This window comes from Asparagus officinalis, chromosome 3, assembly GCF_001876935.1.
Source record: "Asparagus officinalis chromosome 3, Aspof.V1, whole genome shotgun sequence".
Classification (NCBI taxonomy): Eukaryota; Viridiplantae; Streptophyta; class Magnoliopsida; order Asparagales; family Asparagaceae; genus Asparagus; species Asparagus officinalis.
This window is the reverse complement of record NC_033796.1, coordinates 21,849,822-21,871,257: the sequence shown is the minus strand read 5'-3', so window position 1 is coordinate 21,871,257 and position 21,436 is coordinate 21,849,822. Positions and strand designations below refer to the sequence as shown.

Below are 21,436 nucleotides of genomic sequence, written 5' to 3'. Positions count from 1 at the left end.
CCCCAGCCCGGAGCTACTTTACCATATTCCGAATTCAATGGTTTCAATAAACTGCCTACGCTAGTTTGTCTGAGGTTTTCTAGTATAAGTTCCCTGAATATTTTATTTACATATTAGTCCACATACAAATTGATAATTTGATATAAGTTTTTCACATTATATGCTCATATTTCTCTTGCGACCAGAGCTGTGGAGCAAACACTATTTTGTTCCTCCACTCATATTTCTCGTCTTCTGCTGGGCAGGATCGAAGCAAACTCAAAAAGATCCTTGAAAGCATCTAAAACTAAAGCAAGATCAAAAAATTAATAAAAGTTTGTCACAGTGTCATCCAACTATACAACAGGAAATTGAACTCATCCTACAGAAAAATGAAAGAGGATGATAGATCTTTTCTGTTAAATTATCCGATTCATCTTCAACAATACATAATTCTTTGAAAGAACCAAAAAACATAATCATTTTTAGCTATACTAAGAAATAAAAACAATTAGAACATGAGGGAGAATGTTTCAGCATGCCTCATTGATAGAGATGACTTCTCTTATGAATGAGAGACCAAACATGAAAACCAAGTAAAACTAGAGAGATTATAAGGAAGCCACCTGAAAAGACAATTCTAACCTTAATAATAATAAAGATGCTTGTGTTACTTCTAAAGTTTAGTCATTGACTCATCGCCCAGCTACATGATTGAACATTTTGTAGCTAGAATAAAATTAACTTTACTGTTATTGTTAAGTACACTAAGCAACTAGATTTAATCAATCAAAACATTTATATTAGTTAGCTATTTATTAACATTCCACTCCAAGAAAAGACTAATATAACTACATTATCCTAGTGACACTAATTAAAGAGAATAGCTTAAAGAAAGAGTAAGTTGACCTCTCATTCCCTTGATTAAAAATGTATTCCAAAAGTTTTTTATATTAGTTGATAACATTCCATTCAGTGAAAAACTAATACAGTCTACAGTATTATAGCAGCACGACACTAGTTAAAGAGAATAGGTTACCCAGACCTAACAAAAGGGGAAGTTGACCTCTCATTCTCTTGATTACAAATGCAGTGCAAGTTGATAGAATAAAAGCAATATTTGAATATAGTGAGTAGTTGTCTAGGTACTTTCTCGTCTTAGTACATGGGAATTCTCTTTGGTCAACCACATTACCCAGCCAGTTGCTAATTCTCTGACCTCTTTAATTGATTAGAGAGATGCACATCGCCAGCTTTTACTTACATGGGAGTTGCACTAGCAAAGAATACCTTCGAACGCTTTCAATGGTTGTCTCAATAAGAAGTCGCCAGCTTTTCCATAAAGCCTTTGCTGCAAGTAATTTTATTGGTTATTATTATTTACTGTTGTTTTAGGGACACAGCACGTCACAGCATCCGGATCCTTATCTAATTCAGAGTATGCAATTAAGCATAGGAGGACCATCCAAAATACCGATACACAAACTAGGCAAAAAAAATTTGGACAGTTCACAAAGACACAAGTTGTAAATACTTCAAAAAAAGTACATATTTGGAAACAAATTACTCAATGTTGACTTTTTTTCTCCTGAAATGCTATTTGAATTCATTGAAGAATTGTAAAAGCTCTATACTAGAACACTTAATAAAAGGACTAACTTGTAATTTGTGAAGGAAAGACTTCAGTCTCATGTTAATTTCAAAATATATAAATATGGGAAGACAATTGTCTCTACCTTGAAGGAATTTAGCCCAATCTTACATGGAACCAGAGCTTGATTAAATCTTCCAAGTTGATACATTACGTCAGTGAACAAATAAAACCACTGTGCTGTTACTAGACCAGATGTCTCTTATGTCATGAATGTTGTCAGTTTCTTGATTCTCCTTGGATGTTGTTGTTTACATACTTGTGATATCTCAAAGGCACTGCACTAAAAGAATTTTTGTATCAATATCATGGGAATTAAGACATTAAAACGTCGACTGGATAGACTTCCTTAAAGATGCAATATCAACTACTAGATGTTGTGTGTTCTTTGGAGGTAACTTAATATCTTGGAAGTGTAGTGTCTAGAACACGTGCTGAATCTGGCAAAATGGTGCGTGTGAATTTATGTGGGTGAAATTCTTTCTTGCAATGACTAGAATATCAACATCCAAAGCTGTTGAAGTGTGGTAGTTAGTTTGTTATCTAGATAGCTGACAATCGAGTATTTGATGAGGCAAAACATATAGGAAATGTTTTTCATCTGTTGGAGAGAACATTTGCAACAAGCGATTCAAACAACATATAAAAGTCAAAGAAAAGGTCAGCGAATTTGCTTGCTAAATCATGGGAAGTTAGACTTGTAAGGTCGTCTGAATTTCATGATATACAAATTAGGGAGGAACTACCGACTCTACCAAACGGCATGAGACCTGATTTCAAAAACAATTGAGAGAAGAAAAAAAGGATATCTACTTTATGAAGAGATCCATTTCTGGGAACGATGAAACTGTATACTTTTTCTATGAACAAAAGTCAATACTTAGAAAAAGAGGAGGAAATATATTGCCATAAACCGCATAAAAGATTACTCAAACTGCATCTGCTTGTTAGGATTGGTTGAAGATCTGCAGTTGGCTGAGATCATGCAACAGCAACACCAAAGTAAGGCATTTTATTGGGATTAGTATACATGCAACAGCACCACCAAAGTAAGACATTTCATCGGGTTAATGTATATAGAAATTGTTCCTAGCATAAACTATGAAATTATTCCCTTTGTTTCTTTAGGACAAAGAATAGCTCACTGTTTTAAAAAACTTCCGCCTAGTCCGCTTAGGCGTACGCCTAGGTCTAGGCGGTACCTAGGTCGCCTAACTAGCGCCTGGCGCCTAGGCGGTATTTACGCTGCCCATCCAGATTTTACGAGCGTTTAGGAGAGCATTGTCTGCTTATGTGGATTGCACTCTATAGGCATTGGTTGTGATTTTATGTGTTGTAGCCTACACGTCCTCCAAACTCCATTAACCTCTAAATATGAACACCTCCACTACCCCCTCCGACCTTCAGCAGAACCTCATCGACCACCACTTAAATAAAAAAAGAAATCCGTCTAGACACCAGTCCGGCATCTAAGTTTCCTATAACATTGACATTCACTATCAATTATTGTAATTAAAATTTTAAAAAACATCTTAGGCTCTAGCCTTGTTAATTATTGTTTTGACTATTTAGTATCTAAGTATGCATGATTTATTATGGAACTAAGATTGCTATTTTTTTAAAAAAATTTATATGAATTTAATACATGTTTTTATCAATTATTATAATTAAATAATTTAAAAATAGTCAAACGCCTAGGCGCTGCATAGGCGTATGCCTAGGGGTTTAGGCGCTAGGTGTTCGCTCAAATGCCTATTCTGCCTAGCGTCTTCTATAACATTTTTGAGCTCCCTCAATCTCTGTAACTACTAACAAGGTAAAGAGTACTTCTTAAATATCTATTTAAGTTAGTTAACAACAATAACTTAAACTTAAGAAGTATAAGTTAACAGTAAACTTAAGTTTAAGCTAACAGTAAACTTAAGTTTAAGTTAAAGTTAATATTAAGTTTTTTGTTGATGGTAAACTCAAGTTTAAGTAAACAGTAAACTTAAGTTAACATTAAACTTAAGTTTAAGTTTATTGTTAACTTAAACTTAACGGTAACTTATAAGTTAACAGTAACTTAAGTTTATGCATCTTTGATTGGGTATATATATATTTATCTTCAAGTATCACAATTAAAAAAAGAAAAAAGAAAAAAATGCCCAGAAACCACTTACGCGCCCGCCTAAGCGACTAAGCGCTGGGTGTCAAGTCTGACGCCTAGAAACGCCCAACGTTTAATGTAACATTCAATAGCTAATAACCATTCAGATAATTTCAATATTTTACAAATAGATAAAATCTAAAAAGTAAAATAAAATACTAATATTGTATGATTGACAAAGGATCCATAACCTCTAATAAACTAGCAGGGAGTTTGTAACCTCGAATACGGAATAACATCATATTCTTAGTGATTCCTCAGTCTATCAAGTTTTGATGTCGTGGAAGAGATAAAATGGAACATCCTTACTTGGAACCTTCAGAGGGAATCCTTCATATTCCTACGCTCGAGACATCAAAGAGTTGGAAATTGAAGCAATGAGTGACCAAATATGAAATAGGAAATCATAAGCCAGCACGTCTTCTGAAGCAAACAATTATCCAATGGGAAGATATACCACAAATACTCAAGAATGACAAGAAAGTAAAATTATTGATAAGATGTCACAGGTTATGATAGCTTATTAGTTGACTGTAATTGCTGTAACCAACCCATCATTGCTCATCTTCAAAACCATAATGTCATTTTGGAAAAATTGAATAAGAAGAAGTCAATTCCCTGATCAAGATATCAGATGCCAACACCTAAGAAAATTTTGTTCAGATGAAATAAGATCCAATTCTGCATAAACAAATGTATAATAGATGCACCATCAACGAAAACAACTTTAGAGAATATCTGAACCTAAAAGAACATTTTCATAAATGCAACAACATAATAAGCTATATTTATCATTGACTTGGCTAAAGTTCTTGTCCTTTCTGTACAATTTATCATGCTAGCTGCTTCATTATTTTCCTTTCCTTTTCCTTCAACGTTGAGTTTTGACATTTCAGCCTTGTATGAAAGAAATTCATTGATAAACCATAATACAGGACCAGGATAAAGCTTTTCTATAGACATTTTAACCTCCCATTTGGTGACTAGATAGGACGTAAGTACGTTTTTTCCGATTCCAAATTGAACTAAAATAAAAAGAAGAAGAAGTCAAGTTGCAGATGTAAGAAGGATGAGCCTCGCTATACTGAAAATGAAGAGTTTATCAGTTTATAACCAGAGCCAATCTATTACATTATCTGAAATAAAATGCTATAAAATTGAGACAGTCTGTCCTTAAAAGAGTCCATGCTTATGACAGATAATCTAGTAACTTCATTATACGGAAAAAAAAAACTCAAGGTATTGTTACTGGTTTATCAATATAACACACAATCAAGTCAAATAAGGAGAAGAAATAGAGGATCTAGAGCAAACTTATAGAAATTAAGGACTTACTCAAGATGTCCCCTTGGTCTTCCATTCAAACTATATATCTGTAAGGAACTTGGTTGACCCAATCAGGAGCTCTCTCCTCTTGCCATAGCACAGCAAACCCCGGATTACAATTCGAGATCTCAAGCCTTTTCAAAGAGCTCGGCAAGCCAGATGGCAGTGATCTTATATTAGGGCAACCTGATACAGTCAGTTTCTCAATAGACGGAAGGCATTGAAGATTCCTGGGCAATGACCTGAGACTCTTACAATCAATGATGCTAAGGTCACAAAGTGATGTAAGCTCTTTAAACCATTTCTGTACCTCAGCAGTGAACGGATTTAGTTTGGAACAGCGCTCGGTTTTCAATTCTTCAAGAGATGTCAGGTACTTTAGTATCGGTCCAGTTGGAAGCAATGTATCAATAATGCATAGACTGGTGAGAGATGGAGAGCTATCCTCTTTCTCATCGGCAATCCAAGATGTTAGGTTCTCACAAGAATCAATCTCTAACCGTTTAAGCCACTTGAATATTTCTCCTGGAAAAGATGTCAGTTGAAGTAGTGATATCTTTAATGTCTTAAGAGAAGTAAGGTTAATCAAGCAACCAGAAATTTCAGCATCCAGATCAAGACATTTTCTCACATCGAGCTCTTCAAGAGTTTGAAGCATAGAAATGGGAGGTAAACCCTTGACCCTCTCACAATTTTTGGATTGCAAGCTTACAAAGGCGAGGAAAGAGCTTGTGTCCTTGCTCTGAGTCAATTGACATCCCTTTAAAAGTAATTGAAGTCTCTTTTAACCACAGCTCTTTCAAGGATGGAAACACTTCTACCATCTCTTCAACTACTTCGATTACAACATCCATGTTTTCTAGTTTGAGAACCTCAAGAAAGGGCAGCTGCCACAAATGAGGAAGTTGCTTCCACTTTTCACAGACTCTAAAACATATGACTTTTAGATTTGGTAGTAACTCTATCACAAACCAACTTGGAGATTTTGGGCCTCTATACCAGTGAATTTCAAGCTCTTTGAGACCTAAAGGCGGCTTTAAGTGGTCAAGTACATCCTTGTGAGTATCAGGATTGCGATTACGATTCCAACTCATCCACTTCATTTGAAGCTCTCTGATATGGATTTTGTCCTCTAACTTGGCTTCAAGTACATCATCCTTACTTTTTACATTGTCAAGACATTTAATACAAAGGGACCCTTGAAGCTCCTTCATGCCCTTCAACTGTGCTACGTCATGACCCTTCAACCTTCTAATATGGAATACCTTCAATCCTCTAATATGGAATACCTTCAATCCTTGAAGATGTGCGAGTCTACCAATTCCAGCTATCCATGAAATTGCTACCTTGCTTGCATTGAGATGACGCAAATTGACTAGATTTGTGATTCCTTTGGGCAAGTTGTGAGGCAGTATTAGTGACTGAAGATGGTAAAGCTTGCACAATGATTTGGGTAAACTACAAATGTAGTTTCCATAGAGATTCAAGTAGCGGAGATGTATAAGATCGCCTATAGAATCAGGCAACTGCGTCATATAACTGTGAGATAAATCTAACACTTGAATTATTTTCAGAACCTCAAAACTGTATGGAATGCTTTGTGTTAATAATAAGGGTCTGCAGATTCTTCCACTCTAACTCTGAATTAAGGCCATCCCATAATGAAAGAGACAAGTAGCAGACATCTCTTCGAGTTCCATCCAATTTCCTACCTCTATAAACTAAAATGTCATCAAAACATATAGACTGCAAAGGTAGTTGCTCAAAGAATGACCTGGATAGTAAGTGATCAAAGTATTCCTTTCCATTATCCTCCATTAGAATCAGTCCTTGAGCCATCCATATTTGGATTAGTTTGTCAATGTCAAATGCATAACCTTTGGGAAAAACCGAACAATAAGCAAAGCATTGCTGAAGGTGCAAAGGTAGTTGCTGATAACTCAATCTCACATAAGGCATAAGATCACCATAGGCCTTATCCAATTCCAATGATTCGCTTCGTAAAATGCTCATCCAGTATTCGCAATTTAGGTTCTCTCTTAATGCTCCTCCAACCAACTTTGCTGCCAGAGGGAATCTCTGCAACTTATCAGTTATTCCTCTGCCAATGCCCTCTAAATCTGGATACGTATTAGGATCTTCATCACCAAATGAACATTTTTTGAACAAAGCCCAAAATTCTTCGCTTCTCATACCCTTGAGAACAATCTTGTTCCTCTCTCTCCTCATCCAACATCCAATCCTCTCGGGCTGTCAACAAAATTTTGCTACCCTTCACATAGTGTCAATTGCAGCAAAGTGTAATGCCCAATCCTCACTTCTAACATCATCCAACACTAGCAAGAACCTGTTACCCTTCAATTCAGCCATCAAGTTACTCTCCTAGAGGTCCAATAGCTGAAGCTGATCAAAGGGTCCACTCAAATAGAGGGACTCTTCGAGCTCTCTGTAGGGAATTACGAGGCTACGCTAAACCCCTAAAACAGCAAGAAAACGCAATAGAAAAAAATACATCAAGATTTACGAGGTTCAGGAAACTTGTCTACATCCTCGGAAGCCACATAGTAAATTTCTTTATTACTTAAAGAAATATACAATCTTGCAAAGAGCAGATCTCAAAACACCCTTGAGATCTCTCAATCAAAAGAACAAATAGAGAATCTTTCTCTTTTTCTAAGCATGAGATTTTCAAACTGAAAATCTCTGCAATAAATGAGAAATCGCCGCTAGAGTGATTCTTCTCAATAAATTGAGAAATCGCCGCTAGAGTGATTCTTCTCAATAAATTGAGAAATCACCGCTCCAGGGCTTGAGAAGAATCTGTCGTCAGAGAAAATCGCAAGAGGAAGAGATCAGCACAAGATTCTCGTGCTATGGGTTCCTTTTTATAGGGAACCCCTAGCCACAGGCTGTCGTTGTCCTGTCTCGACCTCGCCTGCCTGGATCTCGCCTGCGTTCGAGCTCGCCTGTGTGGAGTTCGCTCGCCTCAACCTCGCCTGAGTGGAGCTCGCCTGCCTCAAGCTCGCATGCGTCGCCTCTAGCTCGCCTGCTTTGTCTCGAGCTTGTCTGCTTGGAGGTTTAGGTCTACACCTCAAGTCCAACAATCTCCCACTTGGACACCAAACCATAATCAACAAGCCCTTTTATAGTGTGGCTCCGCCCTTATCGCCTATGCATGAAGACCAACTGAAGTTGCGCACAACTGCAGTTTTTGAATGGTCAGTCTTTGTTAACATATCTGCTGGATTCTTACTTCCTTGGATCTTCTCCAGTTTTAACACGTCATCTTCCAACAGGGATCTGATGAAGTGGTAACGAAGTCCAATGTGCTTCGTTCTAAAATAAAATACTGAATTCTTAGCCAAGTGAATCGTACTCTGACTATCACTGTACAAAACATTCTTCTCCTGTTTGAATCTCAGCTCTGTTAACAAACCCTAAAGCCATATCATTTCTTTACTAGCTTTAGTCACTGAACCGTACTCAGCTTCTGTAGGACAGAGTGGCAATCTTTTGTATCTGTGACATCCAACTAACAGTTATAGTTCCAATAGTGAATACATAGCCGGTGGTGCTTCTTCGGTGATCTACTTCACCTCCAAAGTTTGCATCTACGTACCCTTGCACTTCCATTTCTCCCTTACCAAAATGCAAACACTTTTGTGTGGTGCATCGTAGATACCTCACAATCCACTTGACCGCTTCTCAATGAGTTTTTTCTAGATTCGACATGAACCGGCTGACCACTCCCATTGCATGGCCAATGTCTGATATCGTACAGACCATTACGTACATCAAACTTCCAATGGCTGAGGCGTAGGGGACCTTAGCCATACTCTCTTTCTCTTCTTCCGTCTGAGGAGCTTGATTCTTTGATAGGCGAAATGGTTGGCTAAAGGTGTGCTGACTGGCTTGGCGTCGCCCATATTGAATCTCTGCAAAACACGATTGATGTACTCTGTTTGAGATAACTGTAAGAGACCTCTCTTTTTATCTCTCATGATTTGTATTCTAAGAATCTTCTTTGCTGGACCCAAATCTTTCATGTCAAACTCCTTTGACAACTGCTACTTCAAACTCCTGATATCTTTCATATCTGCACCTACAACTAACATATAATCAACATACAATAGTAAGATGATATAATTGGACTGATATCTTTTGAAGTAGCAATAGTGACCGGCGTTGTACTTCTGAAAACCTTTCTTGTGCATGAAACAATCAAACTTTCTATACCACTGTCTTGGGGCCTGTTTCAAGCCATACATGCTCTTCTTAAGTCTGCATACCAGATTCTTCTTCTTTTCTTCTAGAAAACCTTCTGACTGGTGCATATATATCTCTTCTAGATCTCTGTGAAGAAACGTCATCTTCACGTCTAACTGCTCGAGATGAAGATCTTCAATAGCTACAATACTCATCACTGTCCTGATAGTATTGAGCATCACCATGGGAGCAAAAATATCGGTGTAGTCAATTCATTTCTTCTACTGGAATCCTTTGACAACTAACCGGGCTTTATATCTTTTGGAGCCATCCTGCTTCTCTTTTATCCAGTACACATTTTTTGTGGAGTGTCTTCTTACGCGTGGACAACTCAACTAGTTCTAACATCTGGTTTGAGATGAGAGACTTCATTTCTTCTTTCATGGCAAGCTCCCACTTGCTCGCATCTTCACTCTGACAAGCTTCATCATAGCTTTCAAACACCCCTCCATCTGTTAACAATAGATAGTTCATATATCTCATGTTGGGCATAGTAGGCCGAGAAGATCTTCTCAATATCGGAGTTGGTGCGTCGGGCTCCTGCGCACCGTTCTGTCCAATAGGCTGGCTGAGGACATGCTGAATTTGGTTCTTTCGAGAAGTTAATTGGGACATCATCTGCATCTACAAATATTGACTCGCTCTCCTCTGAGTCAAAGGCATCTGTCTTGTGCATGTCCTTGTACATCACCTTCTCATTGAATATCACATCTCTGCTGCGGATCACTTTCTTATTTTCGTTATCCCAAATACGGTAGCCGAACTCATCTTCACCATAGCCAATGAAAGTGCATTTTTTCGACTTGAGATCAAGCTTATTCCTGCCTTGATCACTAATATGCACATAAGCTACACAACCGAAAACTTTGAGATGTGAGAGTTTTACCTCATTTCTGCACCATACCTCCTCTGGTATTCTATGCTTCAATGGAATCGATGGCCCTCGGTTGATCAAGTAAACTACTGTATTGACTGCTTCTGCCTAGAACTGTTTCGGTAGACCTGACTGTATCCGAATGCTTCTGGTTCTCTCTCAACGTTCTGTTTATCCGCTCAGCTACACTATTATGCTGAAGAGTGCCAGACACGGTTCTCTCCATTCTGATCTCGTGCTCATAACAGAACTTTTTGAATCCGGTGTCTTCATACTCACCACCATTGTCGGTTCTAAGCTTCTTTATTCTCAAACTTATCTCATTCTCGACCATAGTTTTTTATCTCCTAAAAGCTTCAAACACTTCTGACTTGTGCTTCAAAAAGTAGACTCATACTTTCCGAGAGTGATCATCGATAAAAATCATGAAATAGTGTTTCCCATCAATGGGCGCGATGATGATTGGTCCCCAAACATCTGAGTGAATGAGCTCTAGCTTTTCCTTCTTTAGGATTCTGTCACTTGTCTGAAAACTAACTCTCTTCTGCTTTCCAAGTATGCAATCTTCACACATGTCTATCTCCACTGATTTTAGAGCTGGGAGTTTTCCTTTTGTGTGCATGATCTTCATCCCCTTCTCACTCATATGATCGAGTCTCTAGTGCCATAAATTTGAAATCTCATTGTCTGCTGCAACTGAGATCAAACAGTGTGCACTTGCTGTCATATATAGAGTACCAGTCTGCTTACCTCGGGCAATCGTCATTGCGCCTTTTGAGATCTTCCAATCATCTTCATGGAAGGTCATAGTGTAGCATTCGCCAGCCAGCTGGCGTACTGAGATTAAGTTCTTTCTCAGGTCAGGAATATGCCTGACATCCTTCAGCTCTCATACTGACCCGTTCAACTTAATTTTCGCTACACCTTTGCCTACGATAACACATGATTGATCATCACCACGATCTACATATCCAAGATTTTCGGGGACATACTTTTCAAAAATTCTTTCTGTGAAGTAGCATGAAACGATGCTCCCGAATCTAACATCCAAGATTCCTCCTTATTCACTAAAGAGCATATCAATGCATCATCTCCCCCTGAGGTAGAATTAACATTCATCTCTGTCTTCGCCTCATTATCTTTCTGTGCACTCTTGCACTGATTTTTGTAATGCTCGGTTTTCCCACAATTCCAACACTCGATGGTCTTCAAGCCATTAGGATTCTTGGATTTGGACCTTTTGTCCTTTCATCTACCATGGTGGTTTGATCTACCTCGTCCGTTCCCTCTGATTGAATCTACCTCTTGATTCTGAATGCAATACTGAAGAGGTTGTAGCTTCACCCGACTCTCTCCGTCGGATCTCCTCACTAAGAACTAGATCACGAACGTTATGAAACTTTAACTTGTTACTTCTCGACGAGCTACTCACAGCCATGATTGTAGTGTTCTAACTTTCTAGTAGGGAAGACAAAAGTATCAATGCTCGAACTTCTTCATCAAACTCAAATTTAACTGAACTCAATTGTGTTGTGACCATGTTGAGTTCATTTAGGTGTTGTGCTACTGATTCGCCTTCCGCTATTTTCAGATTGAATAACTGTCTCATTAAATAAATTTTATTTGCGGCTAATGGTTTCTCATACATATTTGAGAGTGCTGCCATAAGACCCGCCGTGGTCTTCTCCTTCGCTATGTTGAACGTAACATTATGAGTTAGTGTCAATCTGATAACTTCGAGGGTTTATCTGTCTAGAAGGTTCCACTCATCTTCCTTCATAGACTCCGGCTTCTTCCCTGAAAAAGATTGATACGGATTCTTTTGGTATAGATAATCCTCTATCTGCATCTTCTAAAATCTAAAATATATTCCATCAAACTTCTTTAATCTCACATTTACTTCATCTGCGACCATTGCTTCCACTTAAATCTGACTTCTTCTAGATCGTTTCAGGCTCTGATACCAGTTGTTGGGAATTACAAGGCTACGCTAAACCCCTAAAACAGCAAGAAAACGCAATAGAAAAAATACACCAAGATTTACGAGGTTCGGGAAACTTGCCTACATCCTCAGGAGCCACATAGTAAATTTCTTTATTCCTTAAAGAAATATACAATTTTGCAAAGAGCAGATCTCAAAATACATTTGAGATCTCTCAATCAAAAGAACAAATAGAGAATCTTTCTCTTTTTCTAAGCACGAGAATTTCAAACTGAAAATCTCTGCAATAAATGAGAAATCGCCACTACAGTGATTCTTCTCAATAAATTGAGAAATCACCACAAGGCTTGAGAAGAATCCAACGTCAGAGAAAATCGCGAGAGGAAGAGATCAACACAAGATTCTAGTGCTCTGGATTCCCTTTTATAGGGAAACCCTAGCCACAGGCTGTCGTTGTCCTGTCTCGACCTTGCTTGCCTGGATCTCGCTCACGCTCGAGCTCGCCTATGTGGAGTTCGCTCGCCTCAACCTCGCCTGAGTGGAGCTCGCCAGCCTCAAGCTCGCCTGTGTCGCCTCGAGCTCGCTTGCTTTGCCTCGAGTTCACATGCTTGGAGGTTTGGGTCTACACCTTAAGTCCAACACTCTCCTGTGATTCTCATCATGTCAAAAGTGTCTGAAGCAGAAATCCACTCCCTCATATGAAAATACTTTTGTACTCTTTCATCACTATAGATAGAATGAGCAAGAGTGCTCTTGCCAACACCTTCCTTGCCAATTATAGGGATGATACAAACATTTTGTTCGCCAGGATCCAACAACATCTTAACTGGTTCCTCTTTCTCGTAGTCTCCCTAGTATACCTCCGCATTGATCAAGGGCTTATGTAAAACTCCATTTAAGCATACTACAATAATATCATTATCCTTTATCGTCTGATGAATCATGATTAGGCATAGTACTTGTTTTCTTCCTATCATCCCTGCCATCAAAGCACTTGCACATTTTACTAATTTCAGAAATCAAGCTCTTCAATTTAGGTAAAAAATTTCCTCTACTCTTTCCTCTCTTAGGTTGGTAGGAACTTGAGCGATGTCATCATCGTCGCCATTTTGAATATCAGGCCCAGATACTGAAGGGCGAGTGATGGGCTCATTTGTGTTTGTTCTAATGAGTTCTTTAACTTCTTGCGGTGCTGATTCATCAACAATATTTTCTTTTTTGCAAAAAATGATGGATTACCAAACTGGTAATCCAACCAGCTAAATTAATCATAACCTGGTTGTTACATAGAGGCACACATCCCCAACCAAGAATATGTATTAAAGTTCATAACACAGTTACAAAACAAAAAGAAACACATTCCTGATCATAGCTTTATATCTCCCCATATAAAGGAGAAAAGCTTAACTACTACCAAACTAAAATAGTAGAAAGTATCACATCTAAACAAGTTTTTAAAACCAAAACACAATCAGTACAAAGAACTTTGAAATTAGTTGTCATTCCAGCTGAATCACCATGTTCGCAGAACTATCCTCTCTTCCAGCAACTCCAACAACCTACAAACTTTCATCATTCCTCTTTCTTCTTCTCTTTTGAAGCCTAGCAGCTCGAGCAGAGACACTTTTAGAACCTAGCTAAAATGTTAAAAATGTCATAATTTTGCTCAAAAGCTCAAGAGCCCTCTTCCATTTATTAGAAAATCATTCCGTTTCTTGCCATACACACCAAACAAGAGAACAGATAATAACATCTCTTTTTAATTTTCAAATGTCATCATCACCAACAACCCAATTAATCCACACTTCTTTTAATGAACTCAGTCTAAAGCCTTTCTCAATATTCAATTTGAATTGAATTGACCTCCAGATTGAGTATACAAACTCACAATCAATAAAAATGTATGATTTTCATCTGATTTAGAACTTAAACATGAAGTCATCTCTAAATAAATTCCTTTTTTCCCAGGACATCTTTTGTATTTAAACTACGCCTTAAAGCTAACCAGACAAGGAATTTCACCTTTAAAGGAATGGGAAGTTTCCATAAATTTGCACAATCAAATCTTAAGTCTCCATCAATAAGAAATTGATAAAAAGACTTCACTGTGAAACTTCCTTTAGCATCTCACAATCATTTTCTCTTAACTTCCCTTTGTTCTAAACAGACAGAATAAAGGAAATTCATCAAATTAAAGTATTGGGAAACAGAATTACCAGTTAACTGTCTTCTAAACTGTACATCTCATACTCACATATTATTCTCATTCTTTCTCATACTGCTAATAGAATCAAAAGGAAAAGAGGTGATAGAAAAAAGAAATGGAAATAAAGATGCAATGGTATATGGGTCTAACCATTTGTCAAGCCAAAATAAAGTGTGATTTCCTCCACTTGCGTACTGCATAAAAAGCTCTCAACATTAACAAACAAATTCCTCCAAAAATGTGATAAATGTAATCTCCCAGAATGTAAATATTCTGTCCAATTTTTTCTTTCAAAATATTTATAAAAACTAATTTGTTTCCACAAATCACACTTTCCATCAAACCATTTTCAAAGTCATTTCCCTAACAAGACTTTATTCATGATTTTCAGATTTATAATCCCCAAACCACCAAATTGTTTAGGTCTACATACTTTTTCCCATTTAACCAAATTAGTACATCCTTTATGATCCAAATATCCAAGTCACAAAAATCTTCTTCTCATCCTATCAATTTTATCAATGATCCATGAAGGAAATAAAAAGAAGGATAGCCAAAAAATTAGCATGGAAGATAGAACTGGGTTAACTAAAACTAGTCTACCTCCCCTTAATAAAGATTTACCTTTCCACATGGCTAACCTCCTCTCAAACTTCTCAATCAAAGGAGACCAATCATCTTTCTTTAATTTTTCAGGTCTCAAAGGAACACCAAGGTAAGTAATGGGAAAATTTTCACTTTTACAGTTCGGCATAGTGGCCAAATTCTGTTGTAGAGGTTCATTATCCTCCAACGCAATAAGAACACTTTTATTAAAGCTTATCGTTAACCCAGAAACAAGCTCAAAGCAGTAAAGAATCAGTTTCAACATTGTTAGTTGTTCTCTGTTATTTTTACAAAAAATCAAAGTGTCGTCTGCATATTGCAAACAACAAACTTTGTCATTCATATTACCAGGACCTAACCCTTCAATAAGATGAGCATAAATTGCTATATTCAACATCCTAGTAAAAGAATCAGCTGCCTAAACAAAAAGCAAAGGTGATAAAGGATCTCCTTGACGAACACCTTTTTTGGACATAATCCAACTTCCAGGTTTACCATTAATATTAATTGCAGACACACCTCCTTTAAAGTAAAGTTTAACCCAGTTTATCTATCTGTCACCAAACTTCTTAGCTTTCAGAACATCCAGGATAAAATCCCGGTCCAACATGTCATAAGCTTTTACAAAGTCTAACTTTAGTAATATTCCTCCTCTTTTATTATTCTGAAAACAGTCATTAATAATTTCCTAAGCTGTAGCCACACCATCAAGTAAAAATCTGTTCTTAATGAAACCAGATTAAACAGGATCTATAAGCCATTCAAATTTAGAATTCAATCTATTAGTCAACACTTTAGTAATCACCTTATAAATTACATTCAAAAGGCTGATAGGTCTGTAGTCATTGACTGTAATAGTCTCACTTTTTTTTGGTATAAGAACAATATGAGCATAGTTAAGCCTATTGATTTCTAATTTTCCTTCATAAAACTCCTCAAAAATTTCATAACATCCTTTTTCACAATTTCCCAAAAAACTTGAAAAAAAGGGCAGGAAAACCATCTGGTCCAGAAGATTTGTCCTCATTCATATCAAAAATAGTTTTGTGAACTTCCTCCTCAGAAAAAGGTTGTTCAATATCATTAGGTCCACATTCTACCAAAGGAAAAATACAATTCCAATCAAACTGACATCTGTGAGTCACTTTTTGACCAAAACCTTGGTTATAATGATTTGAAACAATCTGGGCTATACCTTCTTCAGAGCAAACTTCAACATCAATGTGTGTGATAGAATAAATCAAGTTATTCCTTTTCCTACCATTGGTAATTTTATAAAAAAATCAGTATTATTATCACTTTCTTTACGCCAATGTGCTTTGGCTCTTTGTTTCCACATTTGTTCCTCTTGAAATAAAATCTCATTTAACTAGAAGAAATGTCATTTTTTGTAATCAACTCATCATTAGTTAGATCTATATTCTCCTCTATAACTTCTCATTCCAAGAGATAATCTAGCAACTCCTTTTTCTGTTTAACACTGTAAAAATTAGAATGAACCTATTGTTTAATACACTTTCTCATAAATCCCAATTTACCAACAATATTTTTGGCAGCAGATATATTATGGATTATCTCCACAATCAAAACTAATGGGAGCATGATCAGATAATTGACTACTAAGATCTTGTTGTTTAGAGAAAGGAAAAGCATCTTCCTACTCAGAGTTGATTCAACTCTGTCGAGTTTAGCCATGGAAGGAGATCTTCTCTTATTTGTTCAGGTAAACTTTCTTCCATGTAATGGACTATCAATCAATTCCAACTCATTAATTACATCATTAAATTCCTCCATATCCTTCCTATGAATAGTTTTACCCTTTCTTTCAGCAGCATTAATAATGACATTAAAACCACCTACCACAACCCAAGGTCCTGTAAAACTATTTTTAGCATCCTTGAGTTCCTGCCAAAACAAAAGTCTCTCTTTATTACAATGAAGACCATATACTGAAGAAATATTCCAAACAAAGCCATCTCTCTTATTTTGTAATAAAACAGTCAAAACATATTTTCCAGATGAGTCCTATAATTTTTTCCATTTGTTGTTATTCCATCCAATCATAATCCCACCAGAAGCACCAGAAAAGGGCACATAAACCCAATCAAACATGTTTTCACCCAAACTTTTTAAGATATTATCATCAACACAACTCAACTTTGTTTCTTGCAGACATATAACTTCAAACTTATTCAATTGACAAAAATATTTAACTCCAAATCTTTTAGTACTCAAACTTAATCCTCTAACATTCTATGTAACCAACATTTTGATATAACAAAACACCTCAAACTCAAAAATTAGAGTCTACTCAAAAGTAGCTCTCTCATGCTCCATTTGCCTCACTTTTTTTAAGAAGTCAAAATCCCCTTGAGGCTCAAGAAAAATGGCACGTTTAGATGCATAATTTTGCAATTGCTTATTAGAATAAGCATCAAACAAAATAGGAACAAAAGAAAAACCCAAAGAAGAAGAATTTTTACTTGACCCACTTGAAGAAGTTCCAGGAGTTTTTTTATCAGCATTTTTTGTTGTAATTCTTGAAGTGGCTCTATCTAAAGCAGTCATAGATTCCAAATCCACAAACCTGGAGCATCTCCTGACAAAAGTAACTTTTGAGTTGAAATTAAGATCTGCAGGAGGTAGGGAATTCAGAGGTTGAATTATAGGAATGTCTTCTTCCTTCTCTAGAGTCTCATCATTGTTGAAAATCACAGGTAACCATTTCTCTGTATTATTACTTTCATTAAACATTAAAGCCTTGCCTTTTGAACCTTCAAATGTAAAATTCGCTTCTTCTTTTTTGCTCTGAATTGTCCTCTATATTAATAGGAGACAAAGGAACAACTTCCTCCAGTTTAGTATTTTTACTTTTTCCACCTTCTGTGTCCATCAAATGCTCAGATAAACCTTCATTATCAGTTACCATAATTTGCTCTGGACATTGTTCATCACCAACAGTTTTGGAGGAATTATCTCCCTAATCCCCCCAATCAGATTTTTGCTTCTGATAATTTTTTTTTTTTGCATCATTCCATAATCTAGCAGCTGGAGATCCTCATGGATTATTTCTCAAATTTTGTTTAACATTCCATGAACCTGTATCAGAATCTTTTAAAGATGAAGAAACAGTTCCACTATCCTTTCTCCCTTTAAACCATTTATCATTATAAGAGCTCTGATAATTGTCTTCTAACTGATCCATTTTCTGTTTTTTCTTCTCCTTCAAAAATTTCTCTCATAACAGACTAAATAGAGACCTTAACATTGTATTGATTTTTTCCAAAAAAAAAATCTTTAAGATTTTAGGAATATCAATGTACTCTAAACATCTAACCAACATAACAGCATCCACAAATTCAGAACTAGCACTTGTTAGAGAGTCCAGTTCAACCAAATCAGCAAAAGGCTTTACCATCAATTCAAAAGATTCTTTATTCCACAAGTGAGGAGGAACACTTTTCAGTTTGATCCAAACCTGAGAATTTCTCTTTTCAACCACATTACCTTCCCAAGCATTCCATCTTCGAAGCTTAATTTTACAGGATCTTAAGGTTATAACTCTCATCCTTATCAAATCCTCCATCTGCTTCCATGGTTGAATTTTAACCAATACTTCTCCATTGGTAAAAAGTCTCACATCCCAGTGCTTATTCACAGGAAAATAAGCCCTCAAATATAATTCCAATATTTTTAAAGAAACATTACCTCCTTCAACAAACGAAATTATAGCAAAATTTCTGAATTTTTGAAAACCTGGGCTCACCTCCCCCTCAAAATTAAGTATAGCAGAAGAGAATCGAGGACGTTCACCTGAAATTTTCAATTCAGCCTCCAGATCTCCATAGTCTCTTGGTCCTTGGTCTTGAAACTGACTAACAGTTTCTTGTAGCTTGTCTTCCTCTACAGAAGATAGAGGCCTTTTACCTTTATTCTGTTGATGATCTTGATTTCTTGAAGAAGAAAAAGCTGAAGTTGTTCTTTCCCGACGCCATTGCCATGGATTAGGACGACCAAGACCACCATCTCGCCCAAAATTTTGCCCAAATCGGCCACCATTACCCCGATTCCCAAAATTATTTTGATTTCCAGCATTACGACAACCAAAAGAACCACGCCCTCCATTGTTAAAACCGCTTCCACCATAACTATGACCTCTACTATCAGATCTATCACTGCCATGAACACCCACTCTACAATTTCTCGCTTCATGACCAAATTCTTGACATTTAAAGCACACAGTTGGATCACGGTAATCTTTCGCCATTGGATCACGGCAATCTTTCGCCATGTGTTTCGAGCCCCGACAGCGAAAACACACGATTTCTTCGGATGAAATCTGCAGACAAAAATTTAGGAGAAGCGGATCTTTTGAAGAGTTGCGGCGATCTAGGGTTTCGTTTAACAACGCTAACCCAATTGCCCTTATCAACATCTGCCTTGAATTCATCTAAAGATCTGCAAGATGGATCAATCCCCACCATTGGTTCTAACCCAACCCTAGGGTTAAAAGAACCATAGTTTTCTCCACACCGGACCAAGAAATGGGCTGAGGATCTTGATTGGGCTTTGAATTAAAAGAAAATTTAGGGAACAGAGAAGGATCATGCTCACCCCAAATGCTCCTTGCCACAAATTTTGTTCTTTCGATCGGCCCAGACTTCGTCCCCAGAGCTTCCCTCGAATTCGCCCCCAAAATCACCATTTTAGCGATCTTCTGGGCCGGTAATCAACAATATTGTTGGCAGCACATACATCTCCAGTGATCACAGGGTTAACAACCTCATTATTGTTATCCTGATCAATTGTACCCTCTAAAATAGCAGCAAAATAATCCATTTTCTCTACAATTATGGCTATCCTATCTTCAATGGCACCACTACAAGAAACATCTTGGGCATCAACTGAATCAAGAGCAGGTACTGCAGAAAACAATCTCTTGAATTTAGAGGGAGAAACAAATAAAATAACAACTAACCCTTTTATTTACTGAATTTGATTAATCGGGTTACCTCCTCCTCCTCCTCGATTACTAGTATGGGGATCCCCAGTTTGCAAACCTGTAAATTGAGAAATGGAGGGGCCAGTGATGGGCTTATTTGGGTTCAATCTGTTGAACTCTTCAACTTCTTGACGCAGCGCTTCGTATTCGAGGTCGTCGACGAGCTCGCTGGCATCGTAGGCGACGTCTTTGAGTTGGGTTAGCAATTGGGTATTGAATTTTAGCTGTTTGTTTGCTAATTGATGCAGAGATCGGTGGAGATTTTTGAGCTGAGAGTGAAGATGGGAAGACGATGGGGGCTGCTTCTGAATGTGGGTAGTTAAGAGATTAAGGGCTTGTTTGGATTGAGGGGAATGAGGGTGAAGGGGAGTTAGGGGAACCATTCAGCTCTATTCATCTTGTTTGGGAACACTTAGGGCTTGTTTGGATTGAGGGGAATGAGGGTGAAGGGAAGTTAGGGGAACCATTCACCTTCATTCACCTTGTTTGGAAACACTTAGGAGGTGAAGTTAATTCACCTCCATTCACCTTGATTCACCCCCTAATAGTATAAAAATTGTTACCCCCCAAATTGGGGTGTAACCAAGGGGAAAGGAATTCCCTTCCCTTTCCCTCATTTCCCTTCCCTTCCCTTCACTCAGTTTCTCTTAACTTCCCTTCACCCCCTACGAATCCAAACAGGCCCTTAGGGCTTGTTTGGATTGAGGGGAATGAGGGTGAAGGGAAGTTAGGGGAACCATTCACCTCCATTCACCTTGTTTGGGAACACTTAGGAGGTGAAGTTAATTCACCTCCATTCACCTTGGTTCACCCCCTAATAGTATAAAAATTGTTACCCCCCAAATTGGGGTGTAACCAAGGGGAAGAAAATTTCCTTTCCTTCCCTTTCCTTCCCTTCACTCAGTTTCCCTTAACTTCCCTTCACCCCCTACGAATCCAAACAGACCCTAAGGGAAACTGAGTGAAGGGAAGGGAAGGGAAAGGAATTCCCTTCCCCTTGGTTACACCCCAATTTGGGGGGTAACAATTTTTATACTATTAGGGGGTGAACCAAGGTGAATGGAGGTGAATTAACTTCACCTCCTAAGTGTTCCCAAACAAGGTGAATGGAGGTGAATGGTTCCCCTAACTTCCCTTCACCCTCATTCCCCTCAATCCAAACAAGCCCTTAGAGGTGAAGTTAATTCACCCTAGTTCCTCTTGGTTCACCCCCTAATAGTATAAAAATTGTTACCCCCAAATTGGGGTGTAACCAAGGGGAAGGGAACTCCCTTCCCTTCCCTTCTCTTCCCTTCACTCAGTTTCCCTTAACTTCCCTTCACCCTCTACAAATCCAAACAGGCCCTAAAGGTTGACTGGAGAGTGGGATTTATGAAAATTTCTGATGATGAATTTGGGGGCAAAGCCATTGGAGTCGAGAATTTCTTACGGCGCT

General features: G+C 37.6%; 1 protein-coding gene across 1 annotated transcript; it reads right to left on the bottom strand.

The window, feature by feature from the left end:
- On the bottom strand, positions 296-20,333 carry LOC109833349 (putative disease resistance protein RGA1). Its single transcript, XM_020400995.1, is given in 6 exon segments — positions 296-1,330; positions 1,716-1,913; positions 4,089-5,793; positions 5,795-6,702; positions 6,704-19,921; positions 20,012-20,333. Coding segments are annotated over 3 exon segments (2,193 nt in total). The 5' UTR covers positions 7,335-19,921; positions 20,012-20,333; the 3' UTR covers positions 296-1,330; positions 1,716-1,913; positions 4,089-5,139.